Source organism: Stegodyphus dumicola, chromosome 8 (genome assembly GCF_044657685.1).
Source record: "Stegodyphus dumicola isolate Sdum_Otavi_A_Nest chromosome 8, ASM4465768v1".
NCBI lineage: Eukaryota > Metazoa > Arthropoda > Arachnida > Araneae > Eresidae > Stegodyphus > Stegodyphus dumicola.
In genome coordinates this window covers 163,986,807-163,998,869 of record NC_140775.1, presented here as the reverse complement: position 1 = coordinate 163,998,869, position 12,063 = coordinate 163,986,807, and the positions used below count along the sequence as shown (strand labels likewise).

The 12,063-nt window shown below is 32.4% G+C and overlaps 1 protein-coding gene across 7 annotated transcripts in view; it reads left to right on the top strand.

Annotated features, from left to right (window-relative positions):
- The window catches only part of LOC118185493 (long-chain-fatty-acid--CoA ligase 1-like), a 236,865-nt gene that overhangs the window by 213,106 nt on the left and 11,696 nt on the right, over positions 1–12,063 (top strand). For all 7 annotated transcript variants that reach the window (XM_085822683.1, XM_035355372.2, XM_085822684.1 and 4 more), the window contains 5 exons: positions 2,528–2,601; positions 3,504–3,575; positions 3,680–3,814; positions 4,298–4,380; positions 6,654–6,804. In XM_085822683.1, the coding sequence (XP_085678809.1) occupies positions 2,528–2,601; positions 3,504–3,575; positions 3,680–3,814; positions 4,298–4,380; positions 6,654–6,804 (515 nt within the window). The remainder of the gene's footprint in view (positions 1–2,527; positions 2,602–3,503; positions 3,576–3,679; positions 3,815–4,297; positions 4,381–6,653; positions 6,805–12,063) is intronic.

Sequence of the window (12,063 nt, the reverse complement as noted above, 5' to 3'; positions counted from 1 at the left end):
CAAATAAATTTTTAACAACATTTAGTTGCCAAAAGTCTTAGTAAATGCTTGCATAACTCACTAGATTGCCTCATTAAAGCTCATAACTCATTAGAGCTGCTTAAAAATAAAAAAGAATACCTTAAATGTGAGATTATTTGTTCAACTTCATTTGGAAAATGATAAAGATTATAATCATTTACTACTTAACACGGAAAATCATTGGTTATTTTTAAGTGTGTGCTTGAATAGATTTTAGGCACTCTGATTCAGTGGTGGAATGCCTGGAAGTTAATGACAATAATTTGTGGCTCAATTAAATTAATTAAAATTAAAAAAAAAAAAAAACTGAAAGCTTTCAGATTTTATATTACCTCTAAAGGGGCATTTTCTTAACGTTTTCTAGGTTATCTTTATTTATTAAATATTATGTTCTTTGCACTTAAACCATAAAATTCAGCAATATCGTAAAATATTCAAAATGTTTTTTTTCAATAAAAATGTTTTTTTTTTTCTTTTTCGTACAGTGTTGCCATTGCTCGCTTTGAAATCATTGAGTTTCTTAATCAAAAATTCATTAAATTTCTACAAAATATGAAATAAGTACTAAAACAAATGGCAAATTCCAAATTTGGTTTTCCAGGTGGCCATATTCTGGTGGACACATGCATTTTTCAAAATTTGATGGCTCTAGGTCTTGTTTTATCACATTGCAAAAACATATATGCATTTATGCAGATTCTTCATTATTTAATTTCTTTAAATATAATACAGGGCAATAATATTTTGTGGCAACAACTTCAAAAGTGATTCGCCATTTATAGTGAATCGATGCAAAATGCCAAAACGAAATTAAGAGCCCTTTTGTGCTAATGCTCCTTTGGGCTAAAAATGACTTAGATTATATGACTAATGTATTTTCCAAATTCAGCAAAACCAGTTACATGCTATAAGCTGATTGATGAAATTTAACCAAAAGTAAGATATCCACTTTTATAGTTAAACTTTTTCTGTACAAACAAAACTTGCAGAGAAGAGAATGCTGTGTGTGTTTAGATTTTTCAAAATTCAAAAACCAGATGAAAATTTGTTCAACTCTTCATTCTGACCTCGGCCAAAGATATGAAGACATTCTTTATTTATATATTCCTGATTGGGTGTTGAATCCATTTGCAAATAGACTCACAATGCCATATGAATCCATATGAATATAGAAGCAATATATTGAATTATCCATAACTCAGCAGCTGAAACCAGTGTCGGAACAAGGATACCACAAATTCTGTTTGCAAAAACAGATATGAATGTTACGGTCTGTATTATGGGTCACTGTAGAGAAGCTGTTGATTGCTTTCCCATAACTTCCTGTCTTGTAAAACATGGATTTAGTGCAGTTATAAGCCTCATCAAGGAAAAAAGAAATTGACTGTTAAATTAGTTCTTATGGAGACATAAAAATTTACTCACAAACATAGAGACTAAATACTATTTTATATATCAAAATGTTTTATATTTTAACAAACATGTATATACTTAAAAAAGCAAATTTAAAGTTAAAATCAAAATGTTTTATATATATTTTGCTTACCATTTAAGACGTCAAAGTTAAACTTTTAATTTTTCGATTATGCAGACTTATTTCACTTGAGGGTTCATGGTTAGGTTTTTGCTACAAGAAGGGGTACATGGACATAATCAGTTTGGGAACCACTGTTGTAGAACTACTTTTTGATGTCTTGAGTTACTTTTGTTGATCAAGTTCGTTACTTTTCCATTACCGTTCTTTTATTTGATGCTTTAAAAAAATAAATAAAGGCCTTTTTTTACACTGAAATTACTTCTCATAAAATGACCTGATTAGTTTTCCCAAACATGATAACTTATTTATAATACAGTTTAGATACACATTTACTTTTTCATTAAGCCTTGCTACTATATAAAAGCAACAATACAGGAAATTTTATGGCTTTGTAAAAGAGGGTTTTTTATTATATAACTGTAAAATAATAACTTTAATGTAATGTATTCTCTCTAAAATTGCTTCATATTTCCGAATCATAGTTATTATTTTACATCATAGTAAAGCCTAACATTTGCTATGATCATAACATTCTGCTGTCATATGTTAAAAGATAATAAATTATTATTTTTGGAAATATTGTGTTTTTTTAAAATTGTTTAAGTCATATAATAAATACTGCATGCTGCTTTTTGATGTTTTGATATATATATGCGTGAACTTTATATTTCAATTCCTGATTGTTTCTTGATGTATTTAATATTCAATAACTAAAAATTGAAAAATGCAATTTTGTTATTTAACAATTTTTTTCAAATGCTGAGGATGTTAGCTTAAGTCGTAAATAAAGTAAAAAATTTCTCCTCCCTTCTTTTTGAAATTTTTATTTATTTTGCATTTTAAGAAAAAAAAATCATCTATTGTATACATAAACTATATAATGTGTAAAGCTAGGATAATTTGCATTATATTTTTATACATCTTTATATTATCTGTTGTGTGATTTATTTATTAGTTTACTCTTTATAGGTCAACCTAAAGGTGTAATAATCTCACACAGGAATATTGTATCATGCCTTGCATCATTAGAAGCCGTTTTTGGGGTAAAATGCTTTTGATTTAAAGTTATTTAAAAAATTGTTTTAAAAATATTTCGTATGCACATAAAAATAACATACATCTAAAAATGAGTGGTTCTCAACCAAGAAATAATTCCCCCTTGGCAATTATTGTAGTAAAAATCTTTTAACTTTTTTTAGAAAACCTGACAATTCCCTGTGACAAAATTCCTCAAAACTAATTGTTGAATGTGAAGTAAAATTATGCCAAATTAATTTAAAACTACTGCTGTCAATAGAGAAAATAACTATATTGCAAATAAAAAATAAAGGTGATGTATGTAAAGGAATTAAAAAAGAGATATATAAAAGTTATTACTCACTTATTATTAAGAAGTACTTTACATGTAGAACATCTATCATCCAACTAAAATAAAATGTTTAAAAATCTTACATAGTTCTAACTAGGAAACTGCTGCTCAAATGTCTGAAAAATGGTATTCTAATGAAAATGTACTGAAAATATCATAGGGTTAAATCGAAGTGTAAATGTATACAGTATATGAAGCATATTGATATGTTTCCTGCACAGCATAACTGCTACGGCGTTGAATAGTTTCAATTTCTAAGTTTGAAAATTTAGATATTTTAAATATAATTAGTTAATAAGTACTTGATGGTTATTTCTTTGCTTCCACCGATGTAAAGTATTTTTAATACTCGTAATGTGTAATGAAATATATTTTCAAATGTCAGAAAGATTTGAATGTAACATAATATGCATAATTACAGGAATGCAACATAATATGCATTCATAATTACAGGACATAATTATAGTAACATAACATAATTACAGGAATGTAACATAATATGCATTCTTAAATGATTTTTCAGTCAGTTAATGTTTTGGCAATTAACCTTTTATATCTGTATATTTTATTTTCTAGGTAGCTATTCCGAAAACTGGAACTTTGGTCTCATATCTCCCTTGTGCTCATATTTATGAAATGATTTGCGAAGTAAGTGGTATTAGTGAAAATTGAAAAAAAAAATCATTGAAATTCTTAAAAACAGGCTTTCATTTTGTTTTAAACTATGAAGTTAACTTTTATTCTCTCCATAGATCTTCTGCCTTTATAATAGTGGAAGAATTGGCTTCTATAGTGGTCACACAGCTTCTTTGCTGGACGACTTGGCAGAATTAAAGCCAACAGTTTTACCTTTAGTGCCAAAGCTGATGAATGTCATATATTCAGCGGTATAAACATTTTAAGCAATCTTGATTTTCTCTTTTTTTTCCAATTTCGGTATAGACATTTTCTAAAATATTTAATCTATCCATCATTTTTTGAAGCTTTTAACTTGTTTGTTTTCAAGTACAGTAATATCTTTTAAATGAAAGTAAATCTGTATAATTTATCAGAGTTTTTTAAAGGAAATCTTCAGGTGATCATCTTTTAGTTATTGCAGTAATCTTCTATATAAAAATATGTCTCTTATTATGACTGCCAAATAAATTAATTTTTTATACTTCGGGCAGAAGGCCCGAAGTTAAATTAATAAATTTCGGTGTTAAAAGAAAACTTTGGTTATAAAAGAAATTGCTGAAAATCCTTGATTTATTGATAGAAATGTATGATATTTATTTAAATGCAAAGAAAATATCTGCATATGATGGAAATGATGTCTTTTTATGATATATATATGTATATACATGCATCCGATTCTTGTTTGCTTATAGGTAAAGAAAGAGATTGGACCTTCAATTTTCAAGAGATATTTGCTTCGCTTAGCTCTTCACCAAAAAGAAAAAAGCTTAAGAAGGTTGACAATCAAGGTTCTATTATATATAATCTCTTCTGTTTAATTTCAGAATGAGAACATATTGATTCTGATATAGAATTATTTTGTTCATGTTATTTATTACATAAAGTAATTTTTATTTTCTGCAAAAAGAAATTTACTTAAAGTGAAAGTTTCTCACTTAGAATAATTACATTATTTTGATTAGCTTTCCATTAAATATAATTTGCGTGTGCTTTGATTAAAATGGATAATAACTTCATCATTATTTTGATAAACCTTATATAGTTAAAAATATGTAGGAGATCATAATTTATATGCTGTTGTCAGGGTATGGCCACATAACTGAAATATGTGTACACGAAAGTTATGTTGGTTCAATGAAAGATATATAAATGAAATTTAAGTTAGACTAATTAAAAATCATATTAAACATTACTTTTATGTAAAATCTTAAGAAAATAGACAGATGATGGAACTACTTACTTAAAGAAGCATATTCTATTTTAATTCATTAATTTTGATACTTACAGATTTTCTGAGCTGTACTATATGAATTATTTCATTAAAAATAAATTCTGTATTTAACTAGATAAATTTTTATGTACTGACTAAAGTAATTTATTTTATTTGAGATAGCTTTTTTTTTTTTAATTAGTTTATTAATTTGCCTTTATTGGATTTTTCAGAAGTGCCATGGTAAAATTTCATTATGTAATGTTCTCATTCAAATTATTCTTTGTGGTGTATGACTTTTTAGCGTTATAAAAGTGCCAAATGGAATTGCTAAAACTAGTTTACCATTAAGCTAGAATGCTTTCTTTTTAAATTTTTTCTCTGCTGTCCAATTCTTTTTCCTCTTCTGTTATTTCATTTGCATTTAATACTAATTATGTCAGAATTATGTAAGCCACAATCTTCAAATGTACCACCATTATCATGCTAACTCATGTAATCTTCATTAACAGCATTAAAATCAAAAGAAGGAATCTAGTTTAAATACTACATACAAAATTTGAAGAAATTTCTGCATGTATGAAACATTTTTTTTTTATAGTTTTAGACAATACTTTTTATTAAACTGTAACTGTGATGTTTATAATTTGTCAAGTGATAATTTCCATTCTTGATTACCAGCTGTATTCAGAATGTTTTGTAACATTTATTTGTAATTTTGATTATGTCTAAACTTCATAGCTGTAACTTGCTTATATAGTAAATTTGGGGGGGGGGTAAGCAGTGAAAGGAATTGCATATTGTGACATTGAGCTGAAAATTGGCTAGTGAAAACTATGTACATTTTTAGTACCCATCTTTTTGTCTAATTGTTTTACTCATTGCATAGACAATTATGAAGTAATTTTTATGTTTTTATCTTCAATGTATTTGTTAGGCAGGGACTTGAGCAATTTTGAAACAACAGAGGTTCTGAGAATTACCGGTTATAAATGATAATAACTTCTCTGATCCTTTGCATTAGCTCACAACATAGCAGTTAATTGAGATTTTTTTTTTTTTTGTTTTTTTTTTTTTTTTTTTTTTGTTTTGTTATGTCAAGATAGTATTTAATTTTTGTAATAATCTTTTGGGTAGAAATAAAATAATATCTTTTATGCATTTTATGTCTTTTTAGTTCTGCCTGTTTTTTCAGATGTGACTATTTCTGAGTTGAAGTTATTGATTCTCTTATTTTCTATTATGCTGTGTCTTATCATAAATTCATTAAGTCATGCTATTGAAAGTATGCAATCCATATTCAGTTTATTTATCATGTTCCTTTGTTGCCTCCCATGATTGGTGTTTCACTAATTGGTGAATGTTTAGCAGAATAGGGATTAAATCAAGGAGCTTTTGCTTTTTTATTTTAAAACGTAAGAAATCTCTATTCTCTTGTTTTGAAATTGCTGCAAGCAACAAAATATGTTTCATAAATATCAGCTTCAAACAGCTTTTACTCATTATTTGTAAATAAGTTCGATTCAACCAGTTATTTTGTTGTGCAATTGAGTTAAGTCATGTTTCCATAGAGCACTTATTTCCTCAGAAATTTAAGGCCATGCTGAAAGGCAGGTTTTTTTTTTTTTTTTTTTTTTTTTTTTTCCCCTTCATTTATGTAGTCTGTCAATGACGGAGAGTTATTTTTCAAACATTATTAAAGCAATTGGAAGCACAGATTGAGTGCTCCTGTATTTATGTAATTGGTTTTTCTTTTTTTTAATTAAAAAATTATTTTTCTTTTTTAAAATTGAAGTATATAGTTTTTAAAATGTAGATATTTTTATTCTTTATTTCAGAGGTATTGTGTCAAAAAATACTTTATGGGATAAACTCGTCTTTTCAAATGTGCAGAAGCTTTTAGGAGGTTCTGCTCATTTTATATTTACTGCATCAGCACCTGTATCCAGACAAGTTATGCAATTTTTTCGATGTGCTAGTGGTTGTCTGGTAATATCATTTTTCTTTGCTTTTATATTTTAAATATTCTGCTCTATAGTTTTATAAATAAATGTTTTTAGGATAAAAATGTAAGCATTTGAAGTGCAAACTTATATATGTCTCACATATGTTATTCTGTAAAGAAATTAACCAAATTGTTCCTGATTTATATGTGTAAAAAATAAAGCACAGAATAAAATCTGAAACTTGAATGAGACGTGAAAACTGAATTGTATTTGTTTCAGAGTGAATCAAGTCATTTCTTAATGAAGATAAATATTTTGTGTATTTTACTAGGGTATTTTATTTATAATTTTGAAGTTACATGCTAAATTATGTTTTAAATTGTGTTTCCCATAATTTATTTAATCATGAGTGAATATTTAATAGTTTTAAAGAATCTTGTATCCTTAGATATGCAAAATTATTTTATTTTACATTAAAAATAGGAAATTTACTAATATTAAATTAGGATGATTTTCAGATTAGTTTTTGGAATTCATAGATTAAATTTCACTAACATTGGTACTCCTCTTCTAAGAGATTGAATTCGTAGCAAATTATTATATGTATTGTTGCGTGCGTACGGGTTCGTTATGAAATGAATGCCTAAGTCCGATGAAAAATGAACAAAAATTTATTATTATCACAACAAAAATGCTTAAATTTTCTCAAATTATCATGCAGTATTACAATATCTCACAGTAGTAATCTTTTAACTACTCAAATGTCCAATAGAACGTAATTCAAAACAGCTAAAGAACGCTAATCCGCGAATTCGCTACAATCAACAACAGTAGTTTTCTAAACAACAACAAACTAAGCAACTACTACGAACTGAGATGTTTTCCTCCTTTTATAAGATTTTAAAAATCACGCGCTAGAATTTTCCAGTACTTTCTCGAAATCAAAAAGAGATATTTATTTATTTAATGCACGCGCTCTTGTATTTTCAATTTTCCGGCTTAGCTTTCTTTTAATATTCGTCACGCGCTGCACTGCGCGAGAAATAAAACCATTTAATTTATAATTAAACTAACATTAGCTTTTTAAATACCAAATTCGTAACACTACCGCCTTCCCAAGGACTGCACGTCCCGGGCAGTACAATCCCTGAACAGGAAGCTTAACTTACAACTGTGGCATAAACATTACATTACAATATCAAACAACATGAACAATAAATGCAATAACTAACTTAAACAAATCAAATGCTATCAAATACTAAATGCAAAACAAATACTAAATACAAATCAAATACTAAATGCAAATCAAATACTAAATACAAATCAAATCAAATACACATTTAAAAACAAAAAGGACCATGGTCTGATACTATTTACAATTATTTACATTATGTACTATGGCCATAGTAATGAGCTAACCTGTCGTAATGAACGACTTTAGGTTTAGAGTTCGAAGACTTACGAATCCGAACCACGACGTCATTCAGCCTTTTTAGGACTGTATACGGGCCATCCCAAGGTGACTGTAATTTCAGACAAAGTCCTTTCCGTCGAGTCGGATTCCACAACCACACCTTGTCTCCTTCTTGGAACTGATGTTCAGTAGCTCTTGTGTCGTAGCGGGTCTTCATCTTCTCCGTCGCCAAGTTGATTCGCTCTCGTGCAAAGTTGTGCATCACTTCAAACCGGGCCTGGAGATCTTGAATATATTCCTCAGACGATGAAGGAGCATCCGGAGGGCGGCCAAACAATAGATCACAAGGCAGACGAAGGTCACGACCGAAGAGCATCTGTGATGGAGAATAGCTGGTAGTTTTGAGTTTCCTTTCGACCCTGGTATGATTTCGGCAGCTTCCCGAGCTCGATCTTTCGGACAAGGCATCGACATTTCCAGGCGAGGATCCCTTTTGAGGATGGATAATCATGCCATCAGATGCTGAAAGCAGCTTATTGTTTTTGAAATCTAAGGAAAAATTGTATTTCCTTAAAAAGTCCAATCTGAGTATGCATGGATCTGTAATATCTGCCACATATGCCGTGTGATGGTAGGCGGCACTTCCAAACGTGATGTTTACGTTTAACTTCCCAGTTATGTCGATCTTGTCACCAGACGCAGTCTGAAGGGTAACACAGGATGGCGTCCAAATAAGTTTATCTTTAAACTGTTCAGCTAAATCTTTCCTAATGATGGTAACATTAGCTCCTGTGTCAATGATCATATTGCAAGAAACTCCATCGATATTCCCATTGATGGACAGTCCGTTATTGTTGCCACTCACTATAGAGATCTTAAGCGCTTTAAAACAGGGTTTTTCATTATCTGGCAACCTCCGTTCCTTGATATGGTCATTAATTTGTTTCCTGCGTCGTTGCTCAGAAATTGTCTCAATTTTTGTACCCTGGGGTGTTCTGCAATTCTTTCGTACGTGGCCTTCAGCTCCACAGTTCCAGCACTTTGGTTTCTTGTCAGTCCTTTTCTTTCCCGTGGCATTTAATTGTCTGTTTAAATCGTATGCCTTATTTTCCGTGCTCTGGGGAGTTCTGCAGTTCCTTCGTAGGTGGCCTTCAACACCGCAATTCCAGCACTTTAGGGTCGGTTTTGTTTCACCACTATTCTGTCTTAAAGCATTCACTGGTCTTGTCAACTCATCCGTTTCATTATCCATGCCCTGGGGTGTTCTGCAATGCTGTCGTAAGTGACCTTCAGAACCACATCTCCAACATCTTACAGCCATTTTGTTCTCACTGCTACTCCGTATCAAAGCATCGACTTGTCTGGATAAATCATCTAAACGAGCCATCAATTGGTCCCCTGGGTCGTGGACTCGCACAGCTCTGACTGGGTAGCGATCTCTAAGAGTTGCTTGCTGGGCTGCCTCCAATTTCACGGCGTACAACAGAGCGCTTTTTACATCCTTTACATCTGCCATTCATAGTGCTTTCTGTATTTCAGGGTCCCGAATGCCATCGATGAAATATTGCAGCGACAGGATTTCCCTCGTTTCTCTCGGGCACTCCGTAAAGGCAAGGTGGGACAGCCTTTCGACATCCGTGGCGAGCTCCTGAAGTATTTCGGTGGGCTTCTGCTGACGGGATTTTAGTTGAAGCCTGCTGTAGTCTTTTAAACACTTCTCTCCAAAGCGCAGCTCCAATGCGCCAGATAGAGCTTCAAAGTCTAGTCTTTGGTTTTCAGGGAGCGTCTGCAGGATATCCGCTGCGTCTGCTCTCAGAGAAGCGGCGAGATGGCAGGCCTTAGTTTGGGAATCCCATCCATTCGCATCCGAAACGATAGAAAATTGTGTTTTATACACTTGCCAGGATGTCTTCCCATCATATGTGCATAGCTTCAGAGAGGAGCGAGCAGGCATAGATAGAAATTTAAAACCTTCAGAATTGCTTCCTGCCATTGCTATGCACTTCTTTAGGCTGTCAACTTCTTTGGCGACGGCAGCAGAAACCCTATCATCAATTTGGGATTCGATTTGTTGTTGAACAGAACAAACTCTTCCTTCTATTTCTTCTTTGACAGAATCAACTCTGTAACCTATTTGTTGTTCCACTGCCGAAACTCTGTCTTCTATTTGCTCTTTCACTGAAAAGACTTTTTCTTCAATTTGTCCAACTTTAATTTCAACCGCGTCTATTCTGCCTCCCATAACCTCAAATTTATTTTCTATTATGCAGGTAATTTCTCTTTTCATCTCTTCTTGTCTTGCTTCAAACTTTTCCTGTCCTGCTTCAATCTTTTCCTGATTGGATTTCATATCTTCTTTCAACGAGGCAAAGGCTGAGATCAACTGCCTTAATTGCTCTTCCATCGCTCTTGTTATTGGCATTCAAACCCCACTCCTGACACCAAAAATTATTGCATGCGTACGAGTTCGTTATGAAACGGTAGGCGTCTTGGATGTTGCTTGATCGGGTGATGATCGCCGGTATCGATTCTATGTTTTCTCCCGCTCGTCTTCTGACATCGGTCGAACTAGTTTGACACAACATAGAATCGATACCGGCGATCATCACCCGATCAAGCAACATCCAAGATGCCTACCGTTTGCTAACCAGGAAGAGGTACGAACACTTTTAAAGGATATGGAAGAAAGCGATGTTATCGAGCCTTCAGCAAGTCCATGGGCATCTCCCATCATTCTTGTCAGAAAGAAAGACGGCTCAACAAGATTTTGCGTTGACTATCGTCGGTTGAATGAGGTTACGAAGAAAGACAGTTACCCTCGTCCTAGAATTGATGACATTTTGGACACTCTTTCTGGAAGCAAGTGGTTCTCAACACTTGATTTAAAGAGTGGGTATTGGCAGGTAGAAATACACACTGATGACCGAGAAAAGACGGCATTTACTACGGGACAAGGGCTTTGGCAATTCAAGGTGATGCCGTTTGGACTGTGTAATGCGCCGGCAACATTCGAACGTCTTATGGAGACTGTTTTGAAAGGCCTTTCCTACGAAGCCTGCCTGATATACCTGGACGACATCATCGTCGGAAAGAGTTTTGAAGAACATTTAGAAAATCTTAGAAAGGTGCTTCAGAAACTGAAAGAAGCCAATCTAAAGCTGAGTCCCGCTAAATGCAAATTGTTACGAAAGGAAGTGACTTACCTGGGACATGTCATCTCTGCAGAGGGTGTGCGCACGGATCCTGAAAAGGTATCAGCGGTTAAATCCTGGAAACGTCCCGAAAATGTCCATCAGCTGAGAAGCTTCCTAGGGCTTTGCACCTCCTATAGGAGATTCGTGAAGGACTTTTCTTCCATCGCAAGACCCCTTCACAAGCTGACAGAGAGCAACCAAAAGTTCTTGTGGACAAAAGAATGCGACGATGCATTTAACAACTTAAAGGAGGCTTTAACATCTACCCCACTCCTGACACCAAAAATTGTTGCGTGCGTACGGGTTCGTTATGAAATGAATGCCTAAGTCCGATGAAAAATGAACAAAAATTTATTATTATCACAACAAAAATGCTTAAATTTTCTCAAATTATCATGCAGTATTACAATATCTCACAGTAGTAATCTTTTAACTACTCAAATGTCCAATAGAACGTAATTCAAAACAGCTAAAGAACGCTAATCCGCGAATTCGCTACAATCAACAACAGTAGTTTTCTAAACAACAACAAACTAAGCAACTACTACGAACTGAGATGTTTTCCTCCTTTTATAAGATTTTAAAAATCACGCGCTAGAATTTTCCAGTACTTTCTCGAAATCAAAAAGAGATATTTATTTATTTAATGCACGTGCTCTTGTATTTTCAATTTTCCGGCTTAGCTTTCTTTTAA